The sequence below is a fragment of the Lemur catta genome, chromosome 3, assembly GCF_020740605.2.
Source record: "Lemur catta isolate mLemCat1 chromosome 3, mLemCat1.pri, whole genome shotgun sequence".
NCBI classification, from domain to species: Eukaryota; Metazoa; Chordata; class Mammalia; order Primates; family Lemuridae; genus Lemur; species Lemur catta.
Window position 1 is genome coordinate 87,111,433 of NC_059130.1, and position 14,969 is coordinate 87,126,401.

Here is a 14,969-nt window from a genome sequence, read left to right on the forward strand (position 1 = left end):
CCCAATGCTATCTTGACAAATGGCATAATGAAAAACAGCTAAATTAATGTGAATGGGTAGAAAACAGGCCAATAGAAAGGTCCCATTTGTAAGAGCAACTTCCTAAAGTTGGATATATAGGATTGATGGTTTGAAACATAAATGTTTAATTCTTTGGAAGTTTGCAAATAAAGGATATCATGAAAGCCAACTAACATAGCAGCTTTGTTCACCTCCACCTTGAGTAATCCACTTAAGTTGAGTAGTGACACTAAATAGCATTCCTGTCTAGGAGTGATGAGCAGCAATATTTATGGTCAATTCCTAGAATTGTGGGTCTGATATGCTTTTTTTTTTTTTTTTTGAGACAGAGTCTCACTTTGTTGCCCGGGCTAGAGTGAGTGCCGTGGCATCAGCCTAGCTCACAGCAACCTCAGACTCCTGGGCTTAAGCGATCCTACTGCCTCAGCCTCCCGAGTAGCTGGGACTACAGGCATGAGCCACCATGCCCGGCTAATTTTTTTGTATATATATTTTTAGTTGGCCAGATAATTTCTTTCTATTTTAGTAGAGACGGGGTCTCACTCTTGCTCAGGCTGGTCTCGAACTCCTGACCTCGAGCGATCCACCCGCCTCGGCCTCCCAGAGCTAGGATTACAGGCGTGAGCCACCGCGCCCGGCCCTGATATGCTTTTTAAAGATCCCAAACTAATTAAGATCAGTAGCCACTAAGTCCTTGGCCAGAGGGTAAACTAACCCCTTATTACTACTTAATTTCTGTTTCTTTTCAACTGCAAAAAGGAAAAATTAAGGCTGGGCGCGGTGGCTCATGCCTGTAATCCTAGCACTCTGGGAGGCCGAGGCGGGAGGACTGCTCGAGGTCAGGAGTTCGAGACCAGCCTGAGCAAGAGCGAGACACCCTCCACACTCCCCCACCCCCGTCTCTACTAAAAAAATAGAAAGAAACTAGCTGGATAACTAAAAATACATATAGAAAAAAATTAGCCAGGCCTGGTGGCACATGCCTGTAGTCCCAGCTACTTGGGAGGCTGAGTCAAGAGGATCGCCTGAGCCCAGGAGTTTGAGGTTGCCGTGAGCTAGGCTGATGCCACGGCACTCTAGCCTGGGGCAACAGAGTGAGACTCTGTCTCAAAAAAAAATAAAAAATAAAAAAAAAAGGAAAAATTATTTTTTAGAGTATAAAGATCACAGCAAAACTTATTCAATACCAAGAATGTCTTAATTATATTTGCTCTAATTTGTTGTTTTACTCAATGATACCAAAATATACCATTATACTCTAAAAAGTCTAATTTCATTTCCTTTTTAAAAAAATTTTTATTTACTTATTTTCTGAGACAAGATCTCACTCTTGTCGCCTGTCTAGAATGGAGTGGCATCATGATAGCTCACTGCAATCTGAAACTCCTGGGCTGGAGGGATTCTCCTGCCTCAGCCTCCCAAGTAGCTGGGACTATAGGCATGAGCTACCACGCCTGGCTAATTTTCCTATTTTTTTCATAGAGACGAGGTCTCGCTCTTGCTCAGGCTGGTCTTGAACTCCTGACCTCAAGGGATCCTCCTGCCTTGGCCTTCCAAAGTGGCAGGATTACAGGCGTGAACCACTGTGCCTGGCCTAATTCCATTTCCTTTAGTAGATCCAAACTGTTACTTGTGGACTGATCTGGTTATGTTTTATAATATCTAAGCACACCAATGATTTGAGCAATGAGTGGTTCAACCCTAGTCTAAATTGTGCTTGAAATAGCACCTCTAAGCCACTGAAAGGTAACCCTTGAAGGCACCAAGAACTGTTACATTCTAGTCTACAACTGCAAAAGGGAGGCCTCATAGATTCTAACTAGACACTGGCCAGTTATGCCTCAAAATTTCAATATATACAACTACTGTATTTTAGCCAGATTCAAGACCTTACAGACAATTCTGTGCCTTAATTATATACACAGTTTTTAAGAACCATCCCAACCACAAAGGCACTAAAATTTTATATATTTGGGATGTGATCAATTGTTTTGCTTTTAAGACTCAGAAGTATCTGGCCATTACTGATGTTTGAAGAAGTAAATTTAAATTTAATTTTAAATATTTTTGAGTCTTCATCTATCAAGAAGTGAATCTGAATAAACAACAAATTTACTGTCTTCTGTACATTTTTAGCCATTTCTGAAAACTTAGAATTAGCCTATAAGGAACATGCACTTTTGTCTTCCATAGTATAAAATAGAAACTTGAAGCCAAACTTCTCAAATAGGCTTTCCCTTAACTACACTAGATAAAAGACCTGGAAATGGTCAACACACCTAGCAACTTTCAAGCTACTGCAAGCCATCTTACTTTCCAAATTTTGCCTTAGACATTAAAATTCAGAAAAAAGGCAAAAAAAAAAAAAAAAAAACTTTAAAAGAATTTTCTATTTTCTCTGGAATAAACTTAATCTGTGAAAATTTATCTTATATACCTACAGAAATTCCTTTAACCAATTGAGTCAGCCTTAACCCACAATTTAATATGGTTTTTAATGGTTCTAAATACTTACTTTAATTTAACTCAGTTTTCATCCCCATTAAGGAACTCCAAAAACTTCAAGTCTGATTACCGTGATAGTCGTATGAAACGTGTGTGTCAAAAATGTTATCAGTGCACTAATGTCTTTTCTAAATTACAGTGAATAGTCACAGTAATTTAAACTTTCCATTTAAAAACTCTATTGAAAACATTTTGGCCATCTATGAAAAAACTGTAGTTATTTGAGATTGCAGATTAATCTTATTCATAAAATTTTAAATGGAAATTAAGTTTCTTGGTGACTTGCTGTCTCCCAAGTGCTATTACTGATATAATGATAACTGATTCTTTACTATACTGTATCAGATATCTTAAAGGAAAGGTAATTATCTAAAAAATAATCCCTCAAAATTATTTCCTGTTACGTACTGCAAGTGGAATCATTACATGTAACCATTTAACAACAGTCTAATTCTCTTTTCATTTTTAACAGTGAGATGTGGACATTCTTCTCCAACATGAACACATTAATAAGATACATGTATTATCAACAAAAGAAAATTTAACTTTTCATGGCAAAATTTACTGTTGTTAATTATATTTTAACTGAGCAGGTTAACACTGTGCTGTAGTCTCTATTCCACTGAACAAAAATGACTTCGGAATAGAGGAGAAAGAATGGCAAGTTTTAACCAGAGAAAATTTTTAAAAATTCATATTTTCATGAAATAACATGTAGAGTTGGACATCTTTAACACAGAATGCTGTATTATTTTACAGTGTGATGCTTGGGGAAATATTTCTAGAGAGTAAACAGCAGTCTGTGTAGGAAGTAGCAGACCATGCTTCCAGGAATAAATAGGGAGAACAATTTTCTCCTCACTGTGGGCTCCAGAAGGATAGCCTGTCCCATTTTTAAAACTATCCCGTGAAAGCAATTCCCAGTTCCTAAACAATGTTCTCCCTTAATAGTTTTTCTTTCTAATATATTTTTCTGCCAGCCATCCAGGCTCCTGCCAGTGAGTAGCTTCCATGAGGAGTCAACTTTGACTTCCATTCTTTCACAATAAGAAGGACATCTTATAAAAGGTGCACAGATAGAGAATAAAGGCATTTTATACAGAAGCAGTATAAAATTTACAACTGAAGCAGAAATCAGGTTAACAGATTATCTGCAGCTGCAAATTGACTAGAAGGGACTTTGAGATCAGAAAAGTCTGGCCTAAGGGTTCGTGCAAACTTTACCATAAAACTGTAGATCTCAAATACAGGTAAGTTCAAACACTGAAAGATGTGGAAAATTTCCTAAAAGGCAATGATAAAGGAAGAGACCCTTCTTGCCTCATAAGTTAAAAATCACAAGACAAATTAAAGACTGTTCACATGGGCAGTACTGTACATTATTAATCCTAAACTGATCTTATGACTCTTGTCACAGAAACCCCAAAAACATCACAGAGGGTAAGATATTCTAAATGGACCAATCACAAAAAGGATGCCTGTGATGCAATTATCCAATTATGGCTATCAATTTAGTCTGGCCTGGGCCTGCTTTTTACAGGGAGGTGGCCTCCCATGGCGCACAATGTGTTTTTCTAAGCTGTCCAGAATGGCCACAGCAATCTGTTGGACATGGGGATCAGTATGTTCATGATCTTTGATGTTGTATAAATGCTGCAATCCTCCTTCTTCAATCAGCATGCTGCAATATCTTGAAGCTGAAAGAAAACAGGAGAAACAGCTTTTCTTAAAACAATTATCCCACACACAAAAAATGAGTTCTTAGGAGGTTTTTGTACTTAAATTTTAGCTTTTTTAACTGACCACTAACATCTTATATCTTAATAAATACCTCTATAATGATGTTATGTCTACAGTACGAGGCCTTCACATAAATAATAACATACCCTAAACAAACAAATAAATAAATAAATTATTCTACCCTCAAGATATATATAATCTGGAAAAGAAAATAAAAAGAATCAGAATCATAAGAATCTTATCCTTTTTTCTTTTTATAAATTTTAATAGAATGAGGGGATATAAGTTGAATTCCATTACATGTATATATTGTATAGTGGTGAAGTCTGGGCTTTTGTAGATAGCACCCAAATAGTGTACATTATACCCCATAGGTAATCTTTCATCCCTTTGTCCTTCTCACACTCCTCTCCATATCTTATCTTTGACCCAAAAGCTAACAGGTAACATAAGTGTTGTCATGCTTTTATGCATTTCCTATGCTTTCTTTTTGAACCTAATGGCATTCATACTGCACATGCAACTTTTAAATTTTTTTAATATTTTCTTTGCCTTTTGTTTTTAAAAATATTTCTTCTTTTACGTACATATGACTTTTAAGGGTTTTTTTAGTTTTAGTTGTTTTTATTAAAGTGTAATTTACACAAAATGAACCATTTTTAATCTACAGCTTGATAAATTTTGCCAAATGTATATACCTGTATAACCACGAGCACAATCAGGATAAAGAATATTTTCATCAACTAAAAAGTTTTCTTGTGCACCTTTGCAGTCAATCTCTCCTGTGCCCCCCTCATCCCAGGCAACCACTGTTCTAATCTTTTTTTCTTTCTTTTTTAGAGACAGGGTCTTGCTCTGTTGCCTCAGCTAGAGTGCAGTGGGGTCATCACAGCTCACTACAACCTCAAACTCCTGGGCTCAAGTGATCCTCCTCCCTCAGACTCCTCAGTAGCTGCGGTTACAGGTAAGCGCCACTAAACCAGGCTAGTTTTTCTATTTTTTGTAGAGAAGGGGTCTTGCTCTTACTCAGGCTGGTCTGGAACTCCTGACTTCAAGCAATCCTCCTCCTAAAGTGCTAAGATTACAAGCGTGAACCACCACACCCAGCCTGCTGTTCCAATTTCTATAATATGGACTACTTTTGCCTGGTCTAGAACTTTGTATAAATGGAATCATATAATAACATATTCTTTTGTATCTACTTTTGTTCAGCATGAGTTACACATTAACAGTATTGGGTGTTTTTGTTTGTTTGTTATTAAAAGATGGGGTCTTGTTATGTTGCCCAGGCTGGCCTTGAACTCCTGGGCTCAAGTGATCCTCCTATCTTGGCTTCCCAAGTAGCTGGGACAAAAGGCATGTACCACCATGTGCAGCCAGTAGTTTTTTAAGCTGGAAAGTATTCCATTGCATTGAATGTATCATATATTTTTAATTTGTTACTGTATTGATGGACATTTGTTGGTCCCCCTAGCCCTCTAGGTTTAGGCTATAATGACTATTATGATCATTCTTGTATAAGTTATTTTGTGGACTTTTCATTTTGTTGCTCTTGAGAAAATATACTGAGATTGCCAGGCAAATGCCAAATGTATGTTTGACTTTAAAAGAAATTGCCAAATTGAGCCAGACACAGTGTGCACCTGCAGTCCCAGCTACTTAGGAGGATGAAGTAGAAGGAACACTTAAGCCCAGGAGTGCCATCATCGCACCTGTGAACAGCTACTGCACTCCACCCTGGGCAACACAGGGAGACCTCATTTCTGAAAAAACAAAAGAAAAAAGAAATCACCAGTTTCCTAAAATGGTGTACAACTTTACAATCACATCAGCAATGAGAAAGTTGCTCCTCATCCTTGCCAACATTTGTTACTGACCATCTTTTTTATTATAGCCAGCCACCCTAATAAGTGTGATGTGGTAACCCATGGTGGTTTTAATATAAACTTCTCTAATGACTAATGATGCTGACCTTTTTTTCATGTGCTGATTAGTCATTTCTATATTTTCCTTGGAGAAATGTCTATTCAGATTATTTGCCCATTTAAAGATTGTTATTTTTCTTTTTATTATTGAGTTGTAAGAATTCTTTATATATTCTGAAAACAAGTTCCTATCAGACAGATAATTTGCAAATATTTTTTCCCATTCTGTTTTTTTTTTCACTTTCTAGATGGTTCCTTTGAAGCAAAAAATTTTATTATTTTTTATTAAATCTAATTAAGCTAGTTTTTCTTGCACTGTGCTTTTGGTGTCCTATAAATAAAGAACTGTTTAATCCAAGGTAATGAAGATTTATTTTTTAAAATTTATTATTATTATTTTCTTTCTTTGTTTTTTTTTTTGAGATGAAGTCTCACTCTGTCATCTGGGCTAAAGTGCCATGGCATAAGCCTAGCTCACAGCAACCTCAAACTCTTGGGCTCAAGCAATTCTCCTGCCTCAGCCTCTCAAGTAGCTGGGATTACAGGTACAAGCCACCACGCCTGGCTAATTTTTCTGTTTTTAGTAGAGACGGGGTCTCGCTCTTTGCTCAGGCTGGTCTTTAACTTCTGACCTTAAGCGATCCTCCCACCTCGGCCTCCCAGAGTGCTAGGATTACAGGTGTGAGCCACCACGCTCGGCCTAAATTTATTATTATTTTTTTTAGAGATAGGATCTCGCTCTGTTCCCCAGGCTAGAATGCAGTGGCGTGATCATATTTCACTGTAACCTCAATCTCCTGGACTCCAGCAATCCTCCTGCCTCAGCCTCCAAAGTAGCTGGGACTACAGGCGCACACAACCATACCCACCTAATTTTTCTTATTTTTTGTAGAGATGGGGTCTTGCTATGTTGCTCAGGTGAGTCTTGAACTCCTGGTCTCAAGTGATTCTCACACCTAGGCCTCCCAAAGTGCTGGGATTATAGGAGTGAGCCACCATGTCCTGCAAATTGTGTTTGTACTCTGTTGAAAATTATTTGATCATAGATGTCAAATAATTAAGATAGAATCTTAATTCTAACGCATTGATCTATATGTTTCTCATTAAGAAGTTGAGCATATTTTCATGGGCTTATTTGCCATCCGTTAATCTTCTTTGGTGAAGGATCTATTCAATTCTTTTGTCTATTTTTTTACTTTGTTTTTTTAAGTTTTGAAAATTCTTTATATATTTATATACAAGTCCTTTATCAGACATGTCATTTGCAAATATTTTCTCCCAGTATGCATACTGGGTTTTTAACTCTCTTAACAGTGTCTTTCAAAGAGTAGAAGTTCTTAATTTTGATGTAGTCCAATTTAGCAATTTTTTTCTTCTATAGGTCATGCTTTTGTATATATTTAAGAAATCTTTGCCTAATGCAAGATTTTCTGATTTTTTTTCCCTAGAGATTTTTAAAAGGTTTTGGTTCTACATTCAGCTCTATGGTCAATTTAATTTTTGTAGCCAGGCATGGTGGTAAGCACCTCTATAGTCCCAGCTACTAAGGAGGTTGAGGCAGGAGGATCGTTTGAGACGAGGAGCTTCAGTCCAGCCTAGCAACTTAGTGAGACTCTGTTAAAAAAAAATTTTTTTTTTCAAAGTTAATTTTTATATATAGTACAAGGTATAGATCAAGTTCAATTTTTTGGCATATGGAGATCTAGTTGTTCCACCACCATTTGTTGAAAAGACTATCCTTTCGGCCGGGCACGGTGGCTCATGCCTGGAATCCTAGCACTCTGGGAGGCCGAGGCAGGTGGATTGCTCGAGGTCAGGAGTTCGAGACCAGCCTCAGCAAGAGCAAGACGCCATCTCTACTAAAAAAAAAAAATAGAAAGAAATTATTTGGCCAACTAAAGTATATATATAGAAAAAATTAGCCGGGCATGGTGGCACATGCCTGTAGTCCCAGCTACTCGGGAGGCTGAGGCAGGAGGATCGCTTAAGCCCAGGAGTTTGAGGTTGCTGTGAGCTAGGCTGACGCCACGGCACTCACTTTAGCCCGGGCAACAGAGCGAGACTCTGTCTCAAAATAAAAAAAGACTATCCTTTCTTCACTGAATTGTTTGAACCTATATAAAAAACTAACTATGTAAATATATATAGGTCTAATTCTGTAGTTTCTATTCTGGCCCACTGAACTACCTTTGTCTATTTTTATGCCACACAACACTTGATTACTGTAGTTTTACAGTATATCTTGAAGTCATGTAGTATAAGTCTTCCAATTTTGTTCTTCTTTTTTTCTAAGTTGTTTCATTATTCTGGGTCCTTTGTATTTCTGCATGAGTTTTAGAATCAGCCTGTCATCTCCTTAAAATCCTGCTGGGATTTTGACTGAGACTGTATCAAATCCATACATAAAATTGGGGAGAATTGCCATCTTAACCATATTATGTCTTCTAACTCATAAGCACAGTAAATCTCTCCATTTAGTTAGGCCTTCTTTAATGTCTCTCAGCAATGTCTCTCAAATCTTTGTTGATTTCAGAGTATAGGTCTTGCACATCTTTGTCAGATATCCCTACATATTTTAGTTTTTGATGCAATCATAAATGTCACTTTTCCACTTACCTTGATTGTTGCTAGTATACAGAAATGCAACTGATTTGTGTATATTGATCTTGTATCCTGGAACTTTGCTAAACTCACTTATTAGATTTAGATGTCCTTTTGTAAATTCCATAGGATATTCTACATAGATGATCATGTTATCTGTGAATGAAAACAATTTTACTTCATTCTCTCCAACCTGGATGTCTTTTATTTCTGTTTCTTTTCTGACCACACTAGCCGAACCTCCATTAAAATGTTGAATAGTGGTGAGATCAGATATATATATTTTTAAATATGGTATGCTTCACAAATTTGTGCGTCATCCTTGTGCAGGGGCCGTGCTAATCTACTCTGCATCATTCCAATTTTAGTATATGTGCTGTTGAAGCGAGCACCAGACATTCTTATCTTGTTCCTGATCTTAGGGGGAAAGCATTCACATTTAATTTTTCACTATGAATTTTGATGTTAGCTGTGAGGGTTTTCCTTGCATACTCTTCATCAGGACTGGGTGTTAGATTTTGTCAAATGCTTTTTCTGCATCTATTGAGATGACCAGATAGCTTTTCTTTCTTGCTCTGATAATAGGATAAAACACATTGCTTTTCAAATGTTAAACCAATCTCGCATTGCTGGAATAACCTCTTTGGTCCTTTTTATACATTGTTGGATTCCATTTTTTTAAAAATTGTTAAGAACTTCCCACCTATGTTCATGAGATATATCATTCAGTAAATTTCTTTTCCTTTCTTTTTTTTGGAGACAGAGTCTCACTCTGTTGCCCATGCTGTAGAGAAGTAGTGTGATCATAGCTCACTGCAACCTCCAACTCCTGAGCTGACATAATCCTCCCACCTCAGTCTCCGGAGTAGCTGGGACTACAGGTGCATACCACCACATCTGGCCAATTTTTAAAAAGTGTTTTGTAGAGACAGAGGTCTTGCTACATTGCCCAGGCTGGTCTTGAACTCCTGATCTCAAGCCATCCTCCCACCTCAGCCTCTCAAAATTCAGATTACAGGCATGAGCCACTGCACCTGGCCAATTTTTTTTTTTTATAATGTCTTTGCCTGGTATTTATTATCAAGGTAATTCTAGCCTCATAGAATTAATTCAAGAGTATTTCCTCCTCTTCAATTTTTTGAAAGATTTTATATAGTTTTTTTTATTTAATGTTTGGTGGAATTTTACCACTGAAATCATTTAAACCTGGAGTTTTCTTTGTGGAAAGGCTTTTAACTAGTGTTGAATTTCATTAATAGATATAGCGCTATCCAGGTTATCTATTTCTTGTTGAGTAAACTTTAGTAATTTGTGTCTTTCAAGGAATTTACCCATTTTATCTAAGTTGTCACATTTATTAGCATAAAGTTGTCCACAAATATTCCTTATCTCTCTCCTCCAGCCACCCAAGATGCTGAAAGGAAAGAAGGTCAAGGGGAAGAAGGTTGCGTGGGGCCGCTGTTTTGAAGAAGGAGGAGGCCACAAAGGTGGTAAGTCCCCTGTTTGAGAAAAGGCTTAAAGAATTTTGGCATCAGATAAGACATCCAGCTCAAAAGGGATCTCACTGCTTTGTCAAATGGCCCTGCTATATCTAGCTGTGGTGGCAAAGGGCTATCTTCTGTGAGCCGCTGAAAGTGCCTCCTGCAATTAACCAGTTCACCCAGGCCTTAGACCAACAAACAGCTACTCAACTGCTTAAGCTGGCTCACAAATACAGACCAGAGACAAAGCAAGACAAGCAGAGACTGTTGGCCCAGGCTAAGAAAAAAGCTGCCAGCAAAGGGGATATCCCCACTATGAGACCACTTGTCTTTTGAGCAGGGGTTAATATTGTCACCACCTTGGTAGAGAACAAGAAGAATCAGCTGGTGGTGATTGCACATGACATGGATCCCATCAAGCTGGTTGTCTTCCTGCCTGCCCTGTGTCCTAAGATGGGCGTTCCCTACTGCACTATCAAGCAGAAGGCAAGACTGAGATGTCTGGTCCATAGAAAGACCTGCACCACTGTCACTTTCATACAGGTTAACTCAGAAGACAAAGGGGCTTTGGCTAAGCTGGTAGAAGTTATCAGGACCAATTATAATGACAAATATAATGAGATCCGCCATCACTGGGAAGGCAATGTCCTGGATCCAAAATCTGTGGCTAGTATTGCCAAGCCAGGAAAGGCAAAGGCTAAAGAGCTTGCCACTAAACTGGGTTAAATGTACACTGTTGAGTTTTCTGTACATAAAAATAGTAAAAATTTTCCTTCAAAAAAAATTCCTTTATTATGCTGTTAATATTTGAAGAATCTGTACTGACATCACATCTTTCCTTCCTGATACTGGTAATTTGTATCTATTGTTTCTTTTGACCAGTCTGGCTAGACATTTATCAAATTTATTGATCTCAAAGAACTATTTTTAAAAAAAAAAATTTTAATAGAGACTCACTCTGTTGCCAAGGCTGGAAAGCAGTGGTGTGATCATAGTTCACTGCAGCCTCCAACTCCTGGGCTCAAGCAATCCTCCTGCCTCAGCCTTGTGAGTAGCTGGGACTACAGGCATGCACCACCAAGCCCAGTCAGCTTCTGGTTCAATGATTTTTCTCTATCTTTTCCTGTTCTCTATTTCATTGATTTCTACTTTGATCCTTGTTATTTCCTTTATTCTGCTACAATGTGTTTAATTTGCTCTTCTTTGTCTTGTTTCCTAAGGTACAAATGACATCATTGATTTGAGACTTTTCTTCTTTTCTACTATAGGCCTTTAATGCTATAAAAGTCCAAGTATTGCTTTACCTGCAACTTACCCATTTAGATATGTTGTGGTAAGTTCATTCAGTTGAAGATACTTTCGTTGCACTATATATAACATGCCTTTTTTCTCTATTTGCTTTTAAAGTTTTCTCTTCATTACTAGTTTTCAGCAATTTTTTTTTTTTTTTTTTAAAGACGGGGGTCTCATTCTTGTTCAGGCTGGTCTCGAACTCCTGAGCTCAAGCGATCCTCCTGCCTCGGCCTCCCAGGGTGCTAAGATTACAGGTGTGAGCCACTGTGCTGGCCTTTAGCAATTTGATTATGATGAGCTTTGGTGTGGTTTTCTTTGGATTTATTCTGTGTGGTGCTCACTGAATTTCTTCCATTTGTGGTTTTTACAGTTTTAATCAAATTTGGGATATTTTCAACCATCATTTTTTCCAATCTTCTTCTGTTTGCCTTCTTTCTACTACTGTACTCTAATTACACATTAGGCAACTTGATGTTATCCCAGAGGTCACTAAGTTTCACCACACCCAGCTAATTTTTTCCACTTTTTTTTTTTTTTAGTAAAGATGGGGTCTCACTCTTGCTCAGGCTGGTCTTGAACTCCTGAGTTCAAGCAATCCTCTGGTCTTGGCCTCCTCGAGTGCTAGGATTATAGGTGTAAGCCACCACACCTGGCCTGTTCATTCTTTTTTATATTCTGGCTTTCTTTCTCTTTATGCTTCAGTTTGGACAGTTTCTATTTCTATGTCTTCAATTGCATTGATCTTTTCTTCTGTGTTAGCTTTTCTGCTCTTAAGGTCATTAGATATTTTTTAGGCCAGAAATTCAAAGCTTTTAGCTCTAGGACTTCTGTATTACTTTTTTATATCACATTTTTTTTCTCTTAATGTTCATGTGTTCTTTAAAATCCTAGCTCACATCTATAAGAAACATTTTGAAGTTCTTTTCTGCTAAATTCCATCCTCACCGTCATTTCTGAGTCTCTTTTAATTGTCTGATTTTCTTCCTGAGTATGGATCACATGGATCACATTTTTTCCTTCTTCCTTCACCTAGCAATTTTTACCAGATCCTAAACATGTTGTTGAGTGTTTAGATTTTGTTGTCTTTTTTTAAAGAGTGCTTAGTTGTTCTCTGGTAGACTTTATTTATTTGAAGAGCAGCTTGATCACTTCAAGACTGTGTTTTAAGTTTTGCTAAGATTGGCCCAAAGGCCAATATTTGGGGAGTAGTTTAACCTTAACCTTTTCTGGCATCTCTACTGAATGCCCTGGGTATTGTTCTTTCCACTCTATTTGTTTTTTTTTTTTTTTTTTTGAGACAGAGTCTCGCTTTGTTGCCCAGGCTAGAGTGAGTGCCGTGGCGTCAGCCTAGCTCACAGCAACCTCAAACTCCTGGGCTTAAGCGATCCTACTGCCTCAGCCTCCCGAGTAGCTGGGACTACAGGCATGCACCACCATGCCCAGCTAATTTTTTCTATATATATTTTAGTTGGCCAGATAATTTCTTTCTATTTTTAGTAGAGACGAGGTCTCGCTCTTGCTCAGGCTGGTCTCGAACTCCTGACCTTGAGCGATCCACCCACCTCGGCCTCCCAGAGTGCTAGGATTACAGGCGTGAGCCACCATACCCGACCTTTCCACTCTACTTGGAACTCACATATTTCCCAACCCTGTGTGAACTCCAGGTGTTGTTCAGTTAGCAGCTCCTTGGTATTTGTACTTTCCCAGGCTGCAAGGAATCTCACCCTAGGCATGCACAGCTTAGTATTTAGCCAAAGACACAACAGACCCTTATAAAGATTTCTAGAGTGCTTTCTAGATGTAGCTGCCACCTCTGCATTAATCTGCCCCTGCCCACAATTCCAGGCACCCCAATCTTACCAAACTCTGATCTCTGTCTCCTTGGCTCAATGAAATTGCTATGCTGTGCTTGGTTCCCCCATCTTATGCCAGTGCTATGGTTTTAATGCGTCCCTTCCAAAATTCAGGTGTTGGCAATGTGATAGTATTAAGTGTTGGGGCATTTAAGAGGTGATTAGGCCAGGAGGGCTTCTTCCTTGTTAACAGGATTAAGGCACAGCATTCGGCTAGCTTGCCAGCTTTTCCTTCTGCCACCTTGTTAGCTTGCTCTTTAGCATTTTGCCATGTGAAGACGCAGTGAGAAGGGTTTCACCAGACATCAAATGCCAGTGCCTTAATCTTGCACTTCCAGCCTGCAGAACTATGAGAAATAAATTTCTGTTCCTTACAAATTACCCAGTCTCAAGTATTCTGTTATAACAGCACAAAATTGACTAAGACATCCAGGGTCTAGTAAATGCTTACAAGAAGAAAATCAGGGAGAAAGTGAAGCTCATTTGTTTTCCTTCTTTCAGGGATCAGAATCCTTGCTACCTTTGTCTAATCTGAAAAGAGTTTCAAATTTCTCCCTCAGTTTTTCTATAACTAAAGTGCTAGTCTGGTACCAGTTAGAATGTAAGTTCTTGCTTATGTAATTTCTTATTATGTCTTCTTCACTTATAGTGACATGCAAATATTCCACTGTATGGATATTTCAACATTACTTAACATTTACCTGTTGCTGGACCTCTCACTTAAGAGTTATTTGCTATTACAAATAATGTTGGAATCAGTATCTCTGTAAAAACAAGCTTTTCAATATAATTTTAAAATGAAAAAGTTGACTACCTAAATGTTCATCCATAGGTAAGTGCTTATATAAATTACTGATAAATTCATTGAATAAGTGTATAGCCATATGTTATGGGTTGAATTATGTCCCATGAAAAGATATGTTAAAGTCCCCCAGTACCTCAAAATGTGACCTTATTTGGAAATGAGGGTCATTGCTGATGTATTAATAATTAGTCAAGTTAAAAATGAGCTCATTAGGATTGGCCCCAATATGACTGGCATCCTTACGAAAAGGAAAGATTGGAACACAGAAAAGGACACACACAGAAGGAAGACAATGTTAAGATACACAGGGAGAAGGTGGCCATTTGACTTGAGTGATACATTTACTAGCCAAAGAATTCCACGAATAAGAGACAAACAGCAAAAGCTAGCAGAGGCAAGGAAGGATTCTCCTAGAGCCATCAGAGAGAACATGGCCTTGCTGACACCTTGATTTCAGACTTCTGGCACCCAGAAGCATGAGACAATAAATTTCTGTTGTTTTATGCCACCCAGTTTGTGGTATTTTGTTACAGCTGACCTAGGAAACCGATACACCCAACAATAAAGATTATGTGATTATTACAAATTATGTCAAAAAAACTTTATAAAATATTAAAAATGCTCATTATAATTTGTGAAATAGGTACTATTATTATTCCCATTTAACAGATGTGGAAACTAAGGCCCAGGCTTAATAATTTGTTCAAGGTAGCATACATAGTAAGTGGTGGATGCTATCTGGATC

General features: G+C 38.0%; 1 protein-coding gene, 1 non-coding gene and 1 pseudogene across 2 annotated transcripts in view; 1 reads left to right on the plus strand and 2 right to left on the minus strand.

Annotated features, from left to right (window-relative positions):
- Positions 1-2,696: 2,696 nt before the first annotated feature.
- ZYG11B (zyg-11 family member B, cell cycle regulator) overlaps positions 2,697-14,969 on the minus strand; it is a 72,522-nt gene continuing 60,249 nt past the window's right edge. Inside the window, exon 14 of the mRNA XM_045548008.1 lies at positions 2,697-4,223. Coding sequence (XP_045403964.1) covers positions 4,033-4,223 — 191 coding nt within the window. The 3' untranslated portion in view covers positions 2,697-4,032. The remainder of the gene's footprint in view (positions 4,224-14,969) is intronic.
- Positions 9,078-9,184, minus strand: LOC123636160. The gene has a single exon (XR_006734368.1). It is a non-coding gene; the product is annotated as a U6 spliceosomal RNA (small nuclear RNA).
- On the plus strand, positions 10,198-10,999 carry LOC123635643 (annotated as a pseudogene).